The sequence below is a fragment of the Strix aluco genome, chromosome 2 (genome assembly GCF_031877795.1).
Source record: "Strix aluco isolate bStrAlu1 chromosome 2, bStrAlu1.hap1, whole genome shotgun sequence".
Lineage (NCBI taxonomy): Eukaryota > Metazoa > Chordata > Aves > Strigiformes > Strigidae > Strix > Strix aluco.
In genome coordinates, this window is record NC_133932.1 from 19,509,749 (window position 1) to 19,532,639 (window position 22,891).

Genomic DNA, 22,891 nt, shown 5'->3' on the forward strand with positions numbered 1-22,891 from the left:
TGCAGTAAGAGCTTCTGCTGGCCCCTTAGCCACTTTGGAAGTATGCTGTGTTTAAGCAACTTTTGGAAAAGTTTTGTAATTGAAGACCTTCAGAAACTGAATTCCTGTGAAGTACAATTACTTATCAAAATACATATATGAAAAATATTTTAATACCCTATGTACAAAAGCTAACACTGAAAGAATCTGAAGCGTACTTGGGAAGAACACACACAGTGAGAACATGCGCCTCAAACATCTGTGCTGCTCCCTGCACAGATGTCATAAAAGCTGAAACACTGATCAAATATCTGGAGCAACTGATTATCTTTCAGGACTGCATATAACCTTCACTGCTAGGATATAGCTTGAATATATCTTTGCTGGACCTTGTTTTTAGATTATTTATTATTATTTAAAAGACATTATTGGGAATAGCGAAGGGAAGGGGAACACACCAACCCACCCCACCCCCAGAAACACAGTGCCCCTCATTTTTGGGCCCCAATGCCCTTGTCTACCCTCATTTCCACACTGCAGGTCTCTGACCCTTCCATGAGATCTCTCATTCCCTCCTATACCCTAGGCAGAGGAGCTCTGACCTCAGAAACTTAAAACACACGTAAATGGAATGCAATAGCTGAACAGACAAAGGATGGTTACTGATGGGAAGACAGGGCAACGAACAGTTAACAGAAAAATAAGTCACAGGTCACCACATGCTTAACTAATGCAATATAGTTATTCTCAGTCACTATACAGTTGTATCAAATAACACACAGTAAAGATACTGAAGCTTTGTTTTGAGAAAATAAAAATCTAGCCAATGTCTATACTGTACAAGTCTACTGGAGGAGTCCTTTTTACTCAGGCTTTATTTTTTCCTCAGCAGATTCACTTCATATAATGGGGAAATAACAGCTAGGACACTGGAGATACTTAGTTGAAAAAGAACGTAGCTAAAAAGTAACTTTGTGCAAAGCCAAAGCCGCAAGTAATTTTGACGGGAAAAGACCGCAACAAAAATGATAGCAAAAGTGTTCCTAATGTGAGGAGGTACACAAATAAGGTCTGTGGAATGAAAGCACCGAGTAAGCAGAATGTAACACTGTTAGTAATCAAATCCTGTGCTATTAGAATAAGAAGCACATGATCAAACTAAGAGAGCAGTTTAAAAGAAAGGAAAGAAAGTACTTCACACAGCAGGCACTGAACTTCTGGAATTTTTTGCCATAGGAAATATTATCAACAGGTTCAAAAAAGGATTATAAAAACTCACAGGCAGTAGAACCATACACAGATTCTAAAGGAACAGATGGGAACATATCCTCTAAAGTTTCTAATCCAGTAATTCTGAATACTGGGGGAACAACAAAGGCAACAGACTAGGATAGAGGACAGGCTCATGTTCTCTCCCTAAACAGCATCTTCTATTGCCTGTGTCAGATACAGAATCCTATGCTACATGGACCATTAGTCTGATACAGCTAGACACTTCTATTCTAGTTTGGGGAATCAGGAAGATGAGAAAACCAACACAGAAAATCTGGAAAGGGAAACGGGAGGCAGAAAAGGCAGACAGATTTAAGGGAGCTAGAACAAATACTTGTACCCCACAACCTGTCAGATACAAACAGAAACACATCATTAAACGAAGAGTAAGATGAGTGACAGAGCATCCTCTGCCCTGTTTTCATATCCCATTTTCTGATGCTAAAGCATAGCTTTGGAAATGCTCTATCTACTGAAACCTCAAGTAATTGAGTAATATATTACAAACATGAAAATATAAGCATAAAAATATAGTCAATACATGTGTTTTATAGAAAAAGTGAAAAATAAGGTATTATTATCCTATTGCTTTGAATTCCAGTCCCCTGATGTAACCGTTACAGAGCATTTCCTTTGTAACTTTGATTACATATGGGGCTTGACTACAAAAAGGGTAATACTTATTTGTGTTCCTACATGACCAATGCAATGAAGTAAGTTCCACTTGATTCATATCAGCTTAACTGAAGCAACATAAGTTTTCTGGTAAGAGTACTTTCAATTTATACATTTTAAAAAAAAAATCACTGCAGAATAGCAGTTCTATGTTAAATTCTAAGAAAACCATCTTAAGGCCTGGCTGATTCTTAAAACATGGACAGCTTAACCTGAATCACTTACATATTTCAGGAATTTTCAAGAAAAATTGGAAAATAAAACCCAAACCAAAATGAAGACAGACACCCAACAAAAAACCAACCAAAACAAAACACATAAGCAAAGACAAACACCCCCCCACAACTGCAAACACTTTACCATCTCTTTCTCGTTCACTCTCAGGCCTTGCTCTTGGACCAGTATCTGACCAGTCCCCTCTTAGCCGCAAACGTTTCACAGGAGGTTGCCGTAACTAGAAATAAAAAAAAAAAAATTTAAAAAAAAAAGAGAAAGGCATTACAATGCTATTTATGTTGGACAACACAGAATTCTAAGTCTAACTATAAACGTAACATCTCAATTTTCTTAAGTTACATAAATTCGTACATCACAAAAAACTGGAACGTCAGCCATATGTTCAGATGAACTATGAATAAGTACAACACTATCAACTGAATGCAAGAGTTTTAGCTACACAGTTCAGTCTAAATCAATGACTCTCAGAACTAAGCTTTTATTTTATGCAATACTAACTTTACTATGTAATTGAGCCTTTCCATACTGAGCAATAATAAAAATATTCCCCTCTTCGTGTTAAAAAACTATATGGCAGCCTCAGTTTAATGAAATGTGGATTTGCAATTAAATAAAAGGAAAAACAATCAGACATTAAAAAAACATAGAAACTTTATGAAAATAAACTTTAGTTTCTTTTTTAACCTGTGGGGTTTGAAAATATTTATAACATGGGGCTTTTTGCAGCAGGAAGTATAGAACAAGTACTATATATGCAGTGCTACTTTCAGAGACTTGAAAAGAAAAACAAGTGCTTTGAACATTCAGAAATGCAGTTCAGAGTTTAAAATTAAGTGTATTGATTGGATATTTATGGCTTAAAAAAAGTAAATAGTTGTGCTGACAATTTTAAATTAAATGCAAAACCCCTGTGGTGCAAGCATATTAAAGTGGTAACTTTCAGGAGCCAGCAGATTCAGGAAGAATCCTTCTACTCTACATATTTTAAAGCCAGGCTGAAATAAAAATATCATTTCAGTAAAATCATCCAGCAAGAAGAGACTACTGGATATATTCTGTGCCTACAAAAGAAAAGAATACATAGGATCTGTTATTCACAGGTGGTCACAATCTTTTTTCTCTATAGCAACTGGGCAGTCAATTCTCCACCAAATTACTTAACATCAGATTAACATTACATAGAAGAACGGGAAAAGTGCAGAACCATTTGTTCATCACATAATTTTCCTGGGTTCCTCTTCGCTTTCTCCTGCCTCAGTGAGGTAACAGTGTAACTCAGCCGGACATTTTTTCCTTAGTCCTGTGAATCTACACCCCCTTCTGATCAACAACGTTTGTACTAGTAATAGCAGCCTATGGCCTGGTAAATATAGCATGGTCATTGCTAGTAACAGGCCACAGGCTTAATTTGAAGCTAACACCACAAGCCTCACCCTTCTCAGGCTTTGTCTGGACTTCACTTGCTTGGAGCTTTCTTTTAACTCATTTAGCTGCAACAGCAATTATCTGGTGACCAGGTGATTATCACATAGTTTGCTTTAGTTTTGCTTAATTTGCATTGATGTGTGGGGTACAACCTCTTGTTAACCCTTTGGATATATACAGGAATGCCAACTAGGTAAACTCTGCAATAAAGAACTACCTATGACCGCAGGATACTGATGCAGCATAAAGTAGTACTGGCATGGGCTGACAGCAGATATCCCGCAGGTGTGGACACAGGGGGCTACCAGAGACACCTTCTCACTGTTGGCTGTTAACTGTACTATAAAGGTTGTACCCAAGCAACAACTGTTGTAGGGGTAACAACAAGGACAAAGAACAAGCATTTAAAAGCAAATACACGCCATATTGGCAGACAAATAAAGTAAACACATCATGTAGAATGTGTTTAAAAAGTATAAAAATAGCCCTCAAGCAGACTCTTCAAAAAAAGGAGGAGGAAAACATCATGTTTCTGCCAGCACAGACGAGGAAGAAATCTCCATCATTATCATCACACTCACCCTCCCAGTGAAGACAGCAGGATGCTGACAACTCATTGTAAACTCCCTTGAGGCCCCTGTCTCAGACTAAAGGTAATGACCTCAGGATACAGAGGAGCTTGTGAAAGGGTGACCATAATGCCAGAAAAAAAAAAAAAAAAAAAAAAAAAGGAGCGGATGGTTGGAGGACTGCAGGGGGAGGGGGAGAGATGTATATAACTTTACTGTAGTTAAAGAGATTTGTTTTATATTGATCAGAAAATTTAGACTGGAAGGGTCAGCATCGTTGTAGTTGAGCTGATACTAAACAACTGCTTGTGTTTTGGATACAACTGTTGAAATTGTTAATACTGCTCAGTAGCAGTGGCTCACCTCCTCGATCTAAACATCTTGTACCCCCCTCATCTCTGTCATTAAATGACAGCTTTTAACAAAGAGTATTTATACTTGATTTCACGAACATGCTTTTGGTGCCATGGAAAATAACAGAGCATACACCTCAGTTACAGGAGTGACCTGCCACCCTTGCTGATCTTATAACCTGAGGTTCACGTAGATGCCTTCTCATCTTTAGGAGTGGGGAACCAGGCAAGAAAGAAAACCAGTGACAAAATACTGTAAATATATAACTAAATATATTGTAGATATGCAAATTTTGCAACACAATCTACTTGTCACATCTCAATCTATGAACAGCAACACTGATTTAAGATTAATTTAAAAGGAAATACAACTGATACAAGTGTGCCACAAGAAAAAAAATATAAAACATGAAAACAGGTCATCTTAATCACTTGCCTCTTCCCGTCTCTCTTCAGCAGAAGGAACTTTAAGTTCTCGTGCTGTGTCATCCTTGGGATCAAACAAGTATATGTAATCTGAGGAGTAGCTAACAAGGATCTCTTGACCATCTTCACTATAACACAGAGACGTTACTCTGCAGGATTTGTTATTGAGATGAGGAGGAACAAAACGTGCCACCATTCCAACAGTGCCCCTACCAGCATAATTCCCTATATTTAAAAAAAAAAAAAAAAAGGGGGGGGGGGGGAAGAGAGAAAGAAATGACACATTTACTATTGCAAATTTTCAAAAGCTTCAATATACTTATTTAACATCCAACAAAAGATAAAAGCTAAGTATCCTGTAGCTTTTGCATTAAACTGGATCTGGATAGTGACATACCAGACCTTACTAGTATTTTATATTTTGTTTACAATCACTACGTACATTTTTTAAAAAAGATGAAAACACACACACAAATATAATTCATGTATCACACACCCATCCCATGATGGTGTGTGGATGCTACCTGTTGAATGTAGTACAAATGGAAATTTTGGAACCTAAGAACATTTACACAGTAATAATGAAATCTATACCTACACCCAAATTAGAAAGGAATTCATTATATGAAACTTGGAAAGTTTAGGACACGTATCTCCTCTTTTCTACCCAAAATATTTTTGAAAAGTACTAGTTTTTTTTCTTTGAGATATAACAATGTCATTTTGAAACTACAGAACTATACAATACATTGCAGTTACAACTCACCTCCATTCCACACACCAAAACATTCTTAAATTCTAGAATTACAAATTTGTGACCAGATAAAAGTTACCTATAAGAAGATCTAACACTGAGAAAAAGAGACTGTTCCAAAACCTCATAATTTGCCATGTAACTGTTTCCCGCATGGCATATCTGTTGTGGCTTAGTATGTGCAACAGTCTGTCCTTGACCACAGGTAAGTTCAGAGTTTATCATCTCACACTACATAAGGACTGAAACAGAAAGTTTTAAATGAAAATCAAGAGTTTGCTCACTAGTCATAGAATACCTCACCCCTTAAAAACAAATTAAAAAATCCTCACAAAACTCCAACCCCCAACCCCCCCAACCAAACAACAGAACACTACACCAATATATCTAGAAAAATTAGTCTTCAAGATTCTGGCTTTTCTCTCCTTTACTGTATAGGCCTGCATACCTGAATTAATCTTATTCCTGTATTGTTACAAGGGCAGGTACATAGTACCTTTTAATCAACCCCCCAGAATCTGTTCCTCAGGCACTTCTCAGAATCTTGCTGACCACTGTGATGAAAGGGAAAGATCTTACAAAAACATTAGCCTGATGAGAGGGGTGTTTTTATGTTTACTGAGTTATCTTTACTGTTTCCTTCCTCCTCCATCACAGTCATCAACAGGAAAATACTGCAAGAAATGACAGATTTTGTGACACTGATTACTTGCATGAATGTGTATGCACAGCTAGTTCATACTAGTTCATATGTGTCCAAACATGCACTGGTCATACATTACAGGAAAGAGATGCATTAGAACTATATCATGGACTTTTGCTTGTCACCTGAAATTTTTTTATAAAATTCTTAAGTAAGCACCTGAAGCATGATAGCTTTCACCTGAAGGATTTGTAGTTTTTCAGTGGAAATTATGTTAGATATAGCAACAACTACTGCAAAGGTAAGCATATTGCATGACATCATAGAATTCATAAGATCCCTTCCCGTAAGAAGCAACACATTCCAGCATGGCAGAGTACAAGATAAGAACTTAATTAAAATTCAGGTGGACCACTGCAGACTGCAGTCTAGTTTTTTTTGAATCTTGGAATCACATGTCTCAAAATAAAAGACATTACAAAATGTCTTTTTCTGCATTCAATACATAATGTATTCCAAAATGGATGAAGATATTAAGTTTACTTACTTGAAGATTTCTGTATTAGCAAATATTAGAGTGAAATGACTACTATTACAAAGCATAGTTCTCAAAGAAAGCTATACTTCATTCAGTATCACACGTCAGACATTCACCATATATTTTGAAAAAAAGAACTTGGAATTGGATCTACAAGTGGTTAGAAAAGCTTACCGTAAGGTATGGTTCCTACCTGTTGCTCTCGTACCAAGCATTCGCCGATCATATATTCTTACTGAGCTATCAGAACAACCCACAGCAAGATAGTATGGGATTGGTGGACAGATAGCAACGGAAGTGGCAGCACGCCGACAGTTTATTAAAATATCCTGGAACAAACAAAAATACAGCATTCAAATAATAGCTCTGAACATTTGAAGTATAGTTCTGGTTTTTTACTTCAGGACACAGGCCCATGAGCCAAGGAGGCTTTGAGAAAGCTAGGTCTGGCCCTGTGAAGATAGATTGTAAATATGTCAAACAGAAAAGCCACTGCAGAGAAGGAAGACCATCAGACAGAAATACAGCACGAGATCAACTAAAAAAGAAAAACAAACCAATCAAAACAAACCACAAACAAACATTTAAGAATAGGTAAGCGTAACAACTACAGATTTATAAGCTAGCTTGCACCTTGGATTTTCCTAGGGAAACATAGATAGCTGTTGAGTCAGAAGATCACTAAATGTGCAGAAGCAGTCTAAATTAATTTAAAGGATTAGAACAGTATTAATTTAAAGGATTAGAATAGAATTTCATCTATGGGCAGATAATTGGATAGAGGAAAAGAAAGAAAGAAACCCCTAGAACTGGTAAATATGCACAAAGCAGAATAAAATTAATTGAGAGTAGTACACATACTTTGGTGTCAGTTTTTCTCTAATTCAATATTATAACTGTTTCTGAAATTCAAACACAGTGGACACCACCAGTACCTTACCTTCTTGGGACTAATAACAGTGATAATTTGATCTAGTATAATTCATTACCAAATCTTTTCTTATAGAGGGACAAAGGATGCTCAAGAACATAAGGCTGCAGATGATTTTCAAGGTTCATTTTTTGCCTCCAACTCTGCACTCTGTCATAACTAATGTAAACCAGATTTCAACACAGAATCTTTTCTACCATATCTGAAGCCTCACACCAAAGCTCAAACTAAAAAATACCTCAAATACCTCAAAAGAGGTATTAAAATAAAATAAATAAATAAAACAAGAAAGAAAGAAAGAAAACAGACTCCCCAAACTTTTTTTGATTCTTGGGAAACATGTTGTCATCTCCACCAACGACCCTGAAATCTATTATTTCTAAAAGCCTTACCAGAATTCATATCCTATGTTTGTATGATGTACAGCTCTACATTTAGGTCATCTTTATTAAAAGATTTCACTCTTACATCTTTACAATCTTCCTTTGTGCAACTTGTTTTGATTCGAGTATCAAACCATCTTACAGTGCCATCTTCACCACAAGAGAGGAAAGTATAGGGATCATTTGGTACTGTCATAATCTGCTCAAAAAAAGAGAAAAGTATTAATACTCCCAGAAATACCTTTAACTTCAAAATAAAAGCATCATCATTTTGAGCAGCAGTAAAGACTGAAGCAACTACAACTCAAGTCAAGCTTTCTATTGAAATAAAGAGGAAAAGTGAAAAACTGCTGATGTTCATTTTCAAGGAAAGGTTTGAGCTGCTGAAGTTAAAACAAACTGTGGAATGCCACATAAGATTAAATATTTATAGGTCAAAGCTTACAGTTATTTCTATTATCTTTTAATAAGCCACATACATTTACTGCAATCAGTTTTCAGACAAGTAATCGATTTGCTGCAATAATTCAACAGAAGCTCAGTTTATTTTCTACCAAGTAATAGAAGACAATAACAAATAAAAGCCTCAGAAGTCAGAACGACATGAAAATAGTAGATGACTTATTTCCACTGGGCCATTCCTTTATATGCAAAATAGTCCCCTGAAGTAGCTATGCATTAAAGGCTGTTACTAGCCTACCCCCTCACTGCATTTTTTTTTTTTTTTAAATTTTTAAGAGAGTACTGTACTGCACCGTTTTCCTGACCTCAGTCCTACTCTAACTAGGGAGAACTCAGTTGGAGTCTCAGATGTATGGCTTCACTCAAGAAGGCCTTCTTGAGACAAATTAAAAAGGCAAGCAACCATGTTAAAGCTGAATTCCACAGGTCAACGAACGCACATGAAACAACATCCTTTTATGGGCTACCCCTTAAATACAAAACTGAAAATGTTGTAGAAACTACCAGTATTTTTCTTTTCCTACACTACTGCTACTATCAATAACTTCATAGAAATTTATAAAGCTACAAAAATCACTAGTAGCATAATATGCTAACTCAACACATAGCAAATGAGTGATTCTTTAATACTTTTTATGTGATGTTTTATTTTCCACACCCTCTGCCCCCCCAACTCTTAATGAAAATAACTTATGGATATCTGTAAATCTCTCTACCTAAAGTGGGATTACAAAGGTAATCTCTGCAGGATTCAGCATTTCTTCTTGTAATGCTCAGTATGTTAACTCAGACAATGTGTGCTGTGCCGAATCTTACTGCTGACAAACAAGTACAACAGACAGAACAAACCCAAGGTTTTAATAACAATGGAACAATAAACTTCTGAGCTATGACCATTATTCTTCAGTATGCTAGCGTAATATAATTGAAGAGTGTTTTTTCACTACACATTCACTCAAATTAATTTTATTAGTGAAGTTATAAAAGCCAGCAATTGTTCTTCGATCCACTAAATCCTTCCAGCATTTTTGCTGTATTTTGATGCAGAGTTTGCATTGAAAACATTCACTTTGTTCCAAGAACGTTGCTGAACGTGGTATAACACAGCAAGCTCTTATTTCTAGTCGCTGTATTTTAGTTTTGTTCACACTGATACTATTTCACTATGTACATGTAATAGTGCAGTACATACCTCCACTTCTACATGCCAATTTTAATGCATGGTGTTTAAAAACACACTAAGTAACTTTATAAGCACTAAAATAGAGAAAAGCAGAAGTGCAGATTCCAATAATTAAGAGTCATTGTTACTATCTTTAAGTTCAACAAGTACACATTATAAGTTTAAAAATATATAGCTATATGATCATTTTAGTGTATTGAAAATATGAAGGTAAGAGTTGTCCATAGAAGTACATTCTCCTTCTGAAATGCAGTTAACATGAAGGGCAATAAAGAAAAGCATTTGGCTGAGTAAAAATAAACTTGTAATGGCCTTGTATAAACAACAAATTCTCCAGAAACATGTTTCAAGAACTTCTCTCTCCCTCTCTACTTACTCTATTCTCCCCCAGAATTAAAAACAATTCTCCAATTATCCCACAGATCATAACAATCTACACAAGTTTCCACATTCCTCTGTTTCAACGGAAGTCTTTGTAACGTCTTGAACTGCCACAAACTCCAAGTTTATAAGCACAGTATCAACTCAAACCACATTCAAATTTAGAATTAGTACCTCAGGGGCAGATGATGATAGCTTTTGTTATTTAGAGAATCCAGTGAGTCAAAGTTCTATATTTAATACGATGATGTGGTTACATACAGCTGGGCAGTAACGTCACAATATTTTGAATTATTTTCCCACTTCAGAAACCTCTCAGTGACAAAGTTGTGTTATGTCAGAAGCTGAAGCTGCATCTCAGCCATTTGCTTAAAAATCCCCTGCTATTTACTCTATTATACTTTCATATGCCAAGGCTCAAAAAAAGGTCTGTTATGCCACACAGTAACACATGCATTTAATGTTCAAATATCAGGTTTAAGACACAGTAACAGAACTTATAGTCTTTATAATGAGTAACTCCCGAAATGTTTTATAAACCTATCTTTTCTGATGACTTTTTGAGAAGAGTTCAAATTTAAGTATGTTAAACCTCAGTGCAAACCAGGCTAAGAAATATAACTTCAAAAAGAGACACAGTTGTTAAAATAGTCAACATCATATAGGGGTTTTGAGATCCCTTCCATTAACTGCGTTTTAAAACAATATAAACAACTAAAATGGTATCACACTACTGCCATTTAAAACAACAATAATGCCCTTGTTAACATTATTAGCTGAGTAAAAATCACCTGCAATACCACCATTTTGACTGTGCAATACAGCAGTCAAATGTCCATACTCTCTCCAATTAATGATTCTGAAGAAGTTTACTATATTCCATACAGCTAGTTACTGTTCAGTTATAGTCATTCTATATGGACAACAATAAAACTTGCATCTTGATTTGTTAGACTGTTGGGCTCTCCATATTTCTTCTAAAATATTTTTTAAACTCTTACTGTCTGTTTTGACAAGCTTAATTTGTTGTACCTAATCAAATTTATATTTATCATTTGGTTTAGTGGCTTGCAATGTGCATACAATCATTACTGATGACAAACACCTTGCAAAGAGACAACTGGCATCTCGTTACTACTCCTGACCCACAAGCACAACTGGAAGCTGTTTTCATTGAATTTTCCCCATTTTGATCATTAGTTTGCAGCACCACCTGGTGTCAGTCACTTCATGTAACCAACCAAACTGTTGGTCAACCCAAGCTCGGGCAGATCCAAACTTAAAGCTGCCACAGTGACTTCTCGTGATGACTTTTATGCTGTCACCAACTCTATCATTTGCAGTGCTCTGAGCAGCCTAGCCCATGACCCCAAACTTCACACACCCAAACCCACTGCTCTAGTGATACTTCTACCACTACCTTCAGGTCTCAGCATGGTATCCATACCCATTCTCCTGTTCTCAAGCTCAAAAAGTTTTCTGGATATAATACTCACAGCTAGCTACTCAGAGGTACCAGTTGAGCCAGTAACTGGCTGCTCCTCAAGCCTGCTTGCTGCCAGCCAGCAAGGGGAGGCCCTTATTTCCCCAGGAAGTCACAATGCAATAACCTGACAGACCTCCTCCTCAACGAGGGCATTTCAGCTTTAAGAAATAGCATCTCGGTCTCCAGATGTTTTTATGAAAAGGCAGGCTTTATTTGAGATACAGAGAACATCCAATCAATTTACAGAGTCCACAGACTAGCATACAGACTACTATATATAGTAAACTTCAGTGAGAACTGAGGCAGTTTAAGCTTCTGATTGGGGGCCGTAAGGACTGATGCTATTCAAAGGAAGCGGTAGTTTCTCAATCAAAACAAATCTCAAAAATAAAAGCAGACGATGCGAGCCTGGGATCCAGAATCACATTTTGCAAAACTGAAAATATTGTCTTGTATTAAACCCAAACCAAAACTGCAAATCCCAGAAACAGAGCGAGTACCACAAGGTTTGCTGACTGACCTACAAAGTTACCCTGCAGACAAGAAGTGTTTTTGCCAAAACCTTTAATGGAACATGTGTAATTACAACCATAAGGATACTTTTACTACATGATCAAAAATTAAGTCTGGTAGTACTTCAGCCATTTTCTTTTTTCACATAACCTTTTCACAACCCCCATTTTTTTTTAACAGAGATTTTAAAATATCGTGTTCACTTAACACACAGAGAGATTTAAAAGCTTGCTATGAAATCTGAACTAAATAGTTTAAAAAGCAATGGATTTGGGATTTTTTTCCCCTGTGTGAACACTGTGGTACTGTTAAAAAAATCAAACAAATAATAAAAAAACCTGGAACATTTATAGCCTAAGAAAGAAATAGCAGTATTTTTTTTCTATTTTAAGCACAGTAAGTATTACAAGCAGCAAATTTTGCTGGCATTAAAAGAAATAAATATATCAATAAATCTGATTATCTTCCTAACTTAAGTAACACTTTGCTTCTTCACTTGCCTATTTATATCAACAAAACTTCCAAGGGAGGGCTGAAAACACTGACTCTAAATTTACACATAAAGAGTTAACTAGGATACAAAATAGAAAAATTACCTAAAACTATAAAATGCATTTTTCAGATTAAATTATTCACACATGCTGAAATAAGCACTTCTTAGAAGGATTTAAATTGCGAAAAAGTCATTAAACTGCTGAAAAGTTGTGGGGGGAGAATAAAAATGCAAAACATAGCCACTGGCCCCACCCCCCAACCTACTTCAAAAAGAAACTCACAGCACCATTTAAATCAGTTTTGCTCTGCAGAGGATTCTTTCAGTGAAGGTGTATTCAGCTATTGTATTTGGAAAGAAAGTGGTCTTAATGACACTACCTTTTGGGAAGTCCTCCATTTAATTTAGACAACATATTTCTCTCTTAAAGCCTACTCTAAGAAAAAAACAAAACTCAAAAAAGCAAGAAGAAAGGTTCTTTAATTCGCACTGAAATAAAGCTTTCAGCAGTCTGGTTAAAATCTTGGGCAACAATACAAGAAAATATGTGTTCTACCCATCTTAAAATTATCATATACTTATGTAAAGTACCTCATAGGTAGTTCCATAGTGGCACGTATACTGGCATTGTCTGTTGGTCTCCGCATCTTGTTCAACATTAGTGTAAAAAATGACTCCATCTCCAGAACAAGATACAATCTGTTTGTCATTGGTGCACGGTAAGAATTTTGCACTAAAAATATTGGCCCTGTGTCCTGAGCGAATGGTTGTTAAAACCTAAGGAAGAAAAAAAAAAAGGAAACACTATAGCAAGTTAATATTTTCAAAGCAAATAAAGAATGGGAAAATAACAGACTCTGGTACTATAAAACGTCAGTTATGTACAGGCTGCCAGTACCCTTCAGTTTAACACAACAGAACAGAGAAGCTGTCTTTACACCAAATTTCTTCTAAGAACGAAGTGGTTTCACAAAAGGCATTCACTTTTATGCACTTGCACAAAGTAGTCTGCAAAATGAAAGACTGGAATGCAATGTTGCCTTTTGTTTTTAAAATGCTAGTTACATATCACATCAGGTTTCTCAAAGCAAAACATTAGGGCAGGGTGCTAAGGGCAGCCAGCCAGCACGTCAGTGAGGAAAGATTGAGAAGAACTGGAATATCGTGAGTCAAGAAGAATAAGGCATTGCAATCCAAGCCAACTTTATAGACTTTAAAAATTGATGCTGCTCTTAAAATAAACTCACTTTAAAAAGCAGAACTGAAGTTTATAAGAAAGGATGCTTTGAAACCAGTCAAAAACAAAGAAACATTTAAGATGATGATTACAGGGCAATAAACTAAGACCTTAGTCCCAATGAATGTCATTCATCTACAGTACAGCAGAGCAGCATATAATTTACTTCACCATCACAGTTGGTTTTAAACTCTTTGTGATGATTCTTTATATTTCCTAACATACTACTTATTAGTCTATCAAAACTGCAGAAACCCTCCATATGCTTTCCTGTGCACTAATGAACTTTCTATTCTTACTTATTTCTCCTATCTGCAGCATTTAAACCAAATTGCATTTTCACCACTACTAATAGGAATAAGATACTTACCAAATTGTTTACAGTATGAAAATTAATTTGAAATTTCCACTCAACTTAATCAAAGAAAACATTATGCAAATGAAGTTGCTCTGTCAGTGATAGCTCATACCTAATATTTCACAAGTGCTATTTCACACCTTTTAAATAATTCACACAAAAAAGATTAACAGTGTACCTGCATATTCTGAAAGATACACAGAGCTTTGGTTTGGTTTTTTTTTTTTTTTAAAAGTAAATATCACAATCAGGAGATGTAATCCATTCATTTTATTTCCATAAATCTGCCTCTTCATTTAGATTTGTTCAGATTTCTGCATTTTACTGAAAACATTAAAAACCTCAGACATTCAAAAGAAATTAGGAACTCTGCATTAAAGCGGCAACTCAGAACAAGACGTCCATAGGGTACCCTAGTTCAGATGACAGTTAAAGATGTTCTCTGTCAATCCCACCTCTGATTTTACATTATTGCTACCATAAAATAAATACTTTTGTCCTGACAAGAAATCCTTTTTGATGTCCATTAATAGAAAAAAAATTTAAACAATTAGGGGCTTCTCTACCATCCCGCCACTTCTCCACCACTTCTTCCCTATTGCTGCATATAAGCAGGCAGACTTTTTTCTCTCTGCTCTGCTGTACAGAGGGTTCTTCTCTCACTAAAGTACATGTACTTCTTATTTTTTCCCTTTTCCTCACAACCCTCAACCTAATGCCCTTACTCTTCATGCAGTCAATAGCTAACTTATTAGAATAAAATAATTGCAATAAAATATTCTAATAATAAAATATTCTCATGTTCTATATTCTAATATTTATGTTCTGGTATAAATATTTTAATATAAATGCTCTAATAAAATAATTGCAATAAAAAGTATTATAGCATTCATCATACAGAGAAGATTTTCCACGCCCTTCTTGACTTGCACTGTACATCCTTTTCTACTCTGGTTATTACACTGCCTTAGAGAGGGGAGAGAGGCATAAAAAGTTGCTGGTGCCTAGGCAACAAAAAAGATGAGAAAATGTAACACACACAACCAACCCCCAAAAGCCTATTGTTAGCTACACAGAGTAAAACAATATCACCACCTTCCTCCATTGGAGCATTTTACTACCAACATGTAACAGGCTACAAATAGTGACAGAGAAAGAGGAGGAGGGGGGAACAAAGAATTTCAGATGTTGTTCAACATACTTGACTAGCTGTAGTAATTCAGACATCGTCATAACTTTTGCAGTTGCTTAAGCAATACGTTACACAGAAAATCAACTGGAAGAGGCAACAAATTCAAGAATTTAAATTGCATCTCTTAAAAGCACAGATTAAATCTTTGAGATGGGATTACTAATTCATGTAGCAATCCCAGAAGCTTGCATACAAGCTCCATCCCTAACAGTAAGTACTTTCGTCCAAGAAAGTAAAATTTCTGGCAGCTACTCTGTTGTCTTCTTTAAACTTGAAATGCTTAAGTTCCGTATCCAAATGGAAACTCTTTACAATAAAACCCATAATGAATAAATGAGCCTTTTTAAAGTCACATTAAAAACTAAAGCCACTTTTAAAAAGTGGTTTTATTTCCACTCTGGCCTACTTTTTCAAAAGCCTGCTGAAACAAATGCAAGTCAAATATCAGTGGGTTACTAAGCGTTTTAGGATGTAGTTAACTGAGGGTTTCCATTCAAGATACTCAGCACAGAATCATTTACAATCCAGCCTTTTCAATAGTACTTCCTTTGAAGAGGTCAAACGCCCTTCAGAAGTGAAGGAAAGCAAACCTATCAAGACCCCATCCTAAAGTGAAAAGTAGCAATCCTGATTCTAGAAAAGCTGCAAACCTTCAGCCCCACTAAGCACCCTCCAAACCCTCCCCAGCACTTTCTTGTGTGAGCTGAACCCTTTTTCTCACAGAAGGCAAACCAGGCTAAAGATTCAAAACTCCTGAGTGTAACTACTCAGAAGAATCCTGTCTTCACACTTGTATTAGCTGAGAGAAGTCTCAGGTTCCATTTAAAGGCTTTGAAAACTGAGTGCTTAACATGATGTAAATACATGAATTCCCATCTTGTTGTGCCATACTTGTACCAGTTAGAGCTTTACCTCCAGCCAAACTCTCCCCTCTCCCCGCCCCCAGTAATGTGATGCCTAAAACAAATAAAATGAGGAAGAAAAGATCCACAAGAAGAATTCTCAGTCATCCCAAAGTACAATAAAGTGCTCATCCTTTTGATTTAGACTTGCAACTACTATTAGAAATCACAGTAACACATTTCTCCTCAGGTGCACAAACACTGTAAACATATAACCTATTCAAACTTAAACATATTTAGAAAAACTTCTCCTTCTGAGACACATTACATAGTAACAATTAACATTTGCATGTGGCCCAATGTAACACAAACTGCAGTGACTTATATAAAACTCACGTAAATAAGAGTTAAACAAGATTAAATGCTTCCTTATTAAATTAGACATTTTACTAACACAGAAGACTACATTGATGGCTAAAGTCTACTTTTGGTACTCCAGCTAGCTCATAACAGAAAATATGATATCTGCCAAGATGACAGAATTACAGGGTTCTGGTACCAGTATCAATCTGCTCCCTTTTCCTGTATTGATTCCTGTATTGATTCTGTTACTCAAGCCAGAGAAAATAAGTTAACACAATAGTAACAGTCATTAAAAAAAAAAAAAATAAAATCACATCTCTAGTACATTTCAGAAGCAACAGCAGTTATTAAGTCTTCTTGCTGGTACTTGCTCTTTTTTCACTTTTATGATTGTATTTGTATATATTGGGGGGGATTAAAAAACTTTTCAGGTGACTTAACAAAAAATCTCCTGTATTTCTCATTTGGCTTAAGTACAGCAGTAGTACACAATAGGGAAAAAACCCAAAATCATCCCATGAAAGCATAAATTGGTGCATCTATTAAAATACTACAATATTTTAATATAATAATTACCAAAGACAATGATATAGTAACTATCCCATAGTGATATATTAAAATAAAATCTGCACAATAAATAATACTGAACACCACTTGCATGAAAAATTTTTACTTTGCAAGTCTCTCCAACAACACTCACTTTGGAATATATCCTTAATCCACTTCATAGTTGTCTTAGATACCTCCTCTTCTTCAACTGAACTCCCAGTACAAGAGAAACCCCAGTCTAACGACACTGATCTGAACTTTGTCAGACTAACACCAACAGTTGAAAGGAAGAGATGAAGTCTGGAACCTATGGCTCATTTGGGGAAGTGAGGAAAAGGCCCTTACCTATAGGCAACAGGCAACACTCCAGACCACTATTATTTTCCCACCACAGCTGCTCAGGAAGGCAAAATATTACTGCCTCCAAAACCTTCTATTCAAACTCTCTTCCACCATACCAACCATGTATTTTGGTTCCCCCACCACATTTAATTTTTCAGCACCTCTTCAGGGTTTAGTTCTCAGCCTCTGAGAAAGTGTGGGAGAGAGGACTTCACTTGAACATTGCTGCATAGGATCCCCAGCACTGAAGGACACAGTTCAGAGCATCTGTTCTATCAAACTATCAGCAGCTCCTCAAAGAGCAAGTGTGGAACACTGATACATGATGGATGCTAGCTGACATTAGTGGAAGCCAGCCGACTGCTTCGTAAGCTGTGTGAGTGCAGAAGTGGAAAAGCAGAGACCTTCACAGAACCTTCCCCCTTCACAAACTTGTTTCCCCTGTTTCAGTAACAAATTCTTCTTCATCCACATACAAACACACCCAAGGCAATGTAACTTCAAACGGTAATAAAGTCTTTTAATCAAGACTGACATTTCAATACTACACAGAAAGACAACTCAGTATACTACATATAGCAAAAGCTAATACAATGTTTTAAAACTAAAATCAAACAGGAAATAATTTATCTGACTATAAGATTTCACAAGATTTACTGACTTCTATTGCTAATTCTGACACTAATCTGTTGTGAGACCATGTTCCTTTTGTGCCAGACCACCTACCGTAAAACGGGATAATACATATGTTGCATGGGATTAGAATACTAAGGTTTTAAAATACTGTGAAGTTTTATTCCCATTTATAAACACTATAAAGCACCTGATATTATCTTTGTCAGATAATAGTATATGAAAAATATCTTGAAAAATAATAACTTAAATCTTATTTGAAAATTACTGCATATCCAGAACAAAACCTACCTTTCTGCTGTAGGGATTACTAATTACCAGATTGGTGTCATCTGAACCAGATAAAATATATTCTCCTGTATCATTCCAGCAAATTGTATTCACCTGCATGAATTAAACAATAATTAATTTAGACTTACATTAATGCAATTTTCAGAATATTCAAACATCAATACTCATCCAACACTACAGAAATAGGAGTTAAATTCCATTGAAATGATGTAATCTCTAAACACCTAGCACAAAACAAATTGTGTTTTAAAAACAAATTGATAAGGGAATGACCTGCTTCACCTATGGCATCTCAATTACTCCCTCTGCTCCTGAAGAGTCCATCAGGTAAATTAAGCCTTCCCACAAAGGCCTCAGTAGACACAATTTTATACATTCAGGTGCTTTAATGTACCAAATCTACTTCACAGAGTTCTCCGCATTTGAACTGGAGGGCATCACAATGCTTTCATTATTATATCTTCACCATATCCAAATTCTGACCATCCATTGCTTTTATACTTTTCAGTGACCACACCTTCTCAGGGATCATGGGAAAAGCACTGCAGAACCCGTTCCAGATCCCTTCTGAGAAGTGTGAGTACGCTGGGAAAGAAGAATCCTACAGTGAGGTACAGAATTGTATCAGGAGAACTTTACAGTATATTTCCTTATCAATTCTCCTTTTCACCAGACTGTGGTTAATGTGTCAATGAAATAAAGCTGTAAAAGCACTCAAAATCCAGGAAGCTCAGAAAGTATCCTTAGAGTAATCTGTCTTCAAGCAGCAGCTCATGCACAAGCAGCAAAGACTGCATGCGTGACCATTATTATTTATTTCGAGTAGCCTCTAAAATAGCTTTAAGTGTCAAACTGCAGCCGTCAACATCTTCTGTTGGCAGAATAACTGCCTTAGTGTGATGTATCAGAGTGGACTATATAAATAGTAAAAAACTCACTTTGTTCTAAATCCTTTTCTTAGGCTTTTTTTTTTTATCCAAATGTCTCATTCTGAGGCCAAAAGACAAAATTCTTTTTGTTTAAAATAAATATACCATTTGAGTTACTGTTTTAATCACAAGCTTAGTTGGGGTCCTTAATTAGGCAAAGTTGCAAAGTCAGAATTAGCTGTTTCAGATGGATCATATGGGCAACAACTTGACATAGTCATTGAGGAGCTTTAAATGAACTTTTGCCACTCAAAAAAAAAAAAAGACAAAAAAGATATATTTTCGTGTTACAACACACATGCCTATGGCAGAGTCAGCTTAATGCTCAGCAGCAGTCAAATAATGTTAGGAATCATTAGGAAACGCACAGAAAAGCAAATGTCATTCTGTGAGTGTACACATCCATGCATGACAAATCCGTGCCTTCCACACTATGCAGTTTTCGCTCATAGCCCACCCCCATATTCTCCATTTCTATTACCTCCCATTTGAAAAGAGAAACTATGGAAAAGAATGACTAGGGTGATCATAGGTATCTAACACTTTTTACTGCAAGAAGCATCTATTTGTACTACTCTGGAGAAGGGATATGACAGAAGCTTATGAAATCATGAATGACATCGAAAAAGAAATTATTTTCTATGGATCTTTACAGTACAGAAAATGCCTTCAATGAAACCATCACGACACACATGGCATTTTATTAAAACTGGAATTCATTGACATGGAATGTCCTAAATGCCAGAAGTAGAAGAATATACACATTCATCAAAGAAAAATGAAAAATTATCAGAAACAAAGATGCAACTTTCACCTCCATCTGTCCATTAAAGTGTGATGTGTTCTCTAGAATAACCTTCAAGTACTGCCTGCTTGCCCTGTCTCAACTTTCCTCAAAAATCAGTACTGGCCACTCTCAAAGCAAAGTTATTAGGCTTGACTGAGCATTGGTATGACCTTGCATGGTTACTCTTATGATTTTATAACCCGGGCTGTCAATCACCAAAAACCATGCATTGAACTAGTCCCCAGGTCCATCTATCATAGCACAGTACTACAACTAAGGCAACACAAAACTCAAGAATGTTCATTTTCACCTACATTTCCTTGCAGGCAGAAAAATACTATCATTGCCCTAAAGAAACCAAAATGCTAATACAAGGATATAAAAATAGAAACAAGAAAAAAAACACTGAAGAAACAAGGAAGCTGACGAAAAATTAAAAAACATTATGTGAGAAAGAAGAGCAAGCACAACAATTAAACAATTTGAGGGGATGGGTGGGGTGAGTGGTGTCCAAAAAAAACCTGAGGCACAGGGAAGCAGAGAAAGCATTGAAGATGCAAAGGGCAGACATGATTATCTAAATTGTAGCGTCACAAGTCTACACAAGACATCAGTCATTCTCCTTCTAAATTCCGATTTTATTGCACTGATTGCCTCAGAGTTGAGCAACTGGCTCAGAAAAAAAATCCTGAAGTGAGGTGACATAACCAAATGTGTGCTAGAGGTCTATAACTAAACAGGCTTTTATTCTGTACCAGATCACCCTCTCAACGTTACTGTCAAAAAATAACAACCTCTTTCAGTGGAATAAGCTTGATTTTTTTTTTCCCAGAGAACACCAACTTCCTAGTAAGTGATCAGTGAATACATTACATTTCTCAGTGTTCAGTACAACCTATTGACAGTGAGTAACCCCAATAAATATGCATATGGATCGCTAAAAACACATGCTCAATAAGAGCAGTTTAAAAAAATTTCTCACATCTCATGCCATGGTAGCAAACCCACTATTAAAATACACTGTAAAATGAGGACTAGCTAGAAAATTGGTTTGTATTTCAAAACCATGTAGAAAAGCTATGTATCTACTACCTTCAAAGTCACTCAGCACACAACTAAAAGCATAATGTAACACTTACTAAGAGTTTGAAATTCTTGCAAAAAGGTGTTAGAGCAAAAAGGATATATCGAACACAAATGACAGTTACTAACAAGATAAGAAAAAAGCCAAAGGGTGTGTAATTATCTTTTTTCTATTAAGTATTCCACATTATCAACTGTATCTAATTTTATTTGCCACTCAACTAGCCTTGAAAGGAAGCAGCAGGCACTTCTGACTCATTAGTCAAATAGTCAAAAATAAATTTACTATCTCTGTATTTTCCTCAAAGACAATGCAGACGGCAGTACTGCCAATCCTTAAAAAAAATTGAAAAAGCAAACTCCTCACTTCTATGCAACGTAACATAGAATTAACTCTTTTGTGAACAGATAGATTAACAGAATACAAGAAACAGACAAAAGGAAATAAAATTATCCAGAATATCAGAAAGATCTCCAAAGCAAGAAAGGGGCTAAAACAGGCACTACTTTTCATCTATGAAGGAAAAGGTAAAAACTGCATGTTCTAACAATATGCAGACAAACTTACTATACTAATTTAAGCATAGCTTTGAAGCCTACATCTAAAAATTACTTGCTCACAAGTGCCATCCTGAAGGAGATGTATGCCACACAGGATGCTTGTGTGTTACTGAACTGAGCATCTATACATAGAAATGAAAAATTATTCCTGCAGGTAATCCTCTTTACTTTAAAATGTCGCATTTGTTTATGTCAAAGGTTCCATCTACCCATGCATTCTGCAGTTCTACCTTCCTTGGCTTTCACAGGACCAGAACTAGAAGAAAATAAGCGGAATTTTTACTCCAATTCAATATGGTTTAGAGTTGCTTTCTCCTCTACTTTCCTCGTACTTCATTGCTGTTGGTCCAAATTGATTTCCTTTCAACATTTCTCCTTTGGATTTAGCCACTTCATACAGAAAGCATCTCACCTAACTCTATACATTTCCTTATCATTTTAAGGTCCCTTTATAGTTAACACAGAAAATGGCAACTTCTGGCGTACATATGACCTCACTGAATTGGACAATGTGAATCTTGTTGAAAGAGGTAAATCATGCCCTGGAAGGCTGATAAGGTTACAAACAGACATCAGTGATTCGGTAGACTAATTCAGTTACTTCACATACTACTGCTAGAAACTGTCTCTTCAAAAGAAGTGGAAAATTGCACTATTTCAAAGACAACGGTACCTAAACTCTGAGATTAAAATACTTGTATCTCAAACAAAAAGGTGCTATGGTAATATTACTGCTAGATGAGCATGCATACTTGAGGTAATTCATAGAACTATTCCCTTCTTCAAAGATATTGTACCTGAGTAGGATTATACATACAGTCACATTTCCCACAGGGTCTCTCTCTTTTGTGTAACATAGATCAAATGGTAGGTAGGAAGTTGAACTTTTATCCTCAATTAGAAAAAAAATTCTTGCCTTAAGTTGTCCACCATGTCCAATTACACAGCATGCTTTATATAGAAAATACAAGTCACAACTTACTCCACAGAATATGTTCTTAAGCAAAAACAAAACAAAAAG

General features: G+C 36.0%; 1 protein-coding gene across 6 annotated transcripts in view; it reads right to left on the reverse strand.

The window, feature by feature from the left end:
* Nucleotides 1-22,891, reverse strand: part of DCAF6 (DDB1 and CUL4 associated factor 6) — a 91,123-nt gene that overhangs the window by 49,203 nt on the left and 19,029 nt on the right. For all 6 annotated transcript variants that reach the window (XM_074812531.1, XM_074812540.1, XM_074812522.1 and 3 more), the window contains exons 3-8: nucleotides 18,511-18,603; nucleotides 13,295-13,480; nucleotides 8,271-8,384; nucleotides 7,065-7,200; nucleotides 4,947-5,161; nucleotides 2,287-2,380 (exon numbers count right to left, since the gene is read on the reverse strand). In XM_074812531.1, the coding sequence (XP_074668632.1) occupies nucleotides 2,287-2,380; nucleotides 4,947-5,161; nucleotides 7,065-7,200; nucleotides 8,271-8,384; nucleotides 13,295-13,480; nucleotides 18,511-18,603 (838 nt within the window). The remainder of the gene's footprint in view (nucleotides 1-2,286; nucleotides 2,381-4,946; nucleotides 5,162-7,064; nucleotides 7,201-8,270; nucleotides 8,385-13,294; nucleotides 13,481-18,510; nucleotides 18,604-22,891) is intronic.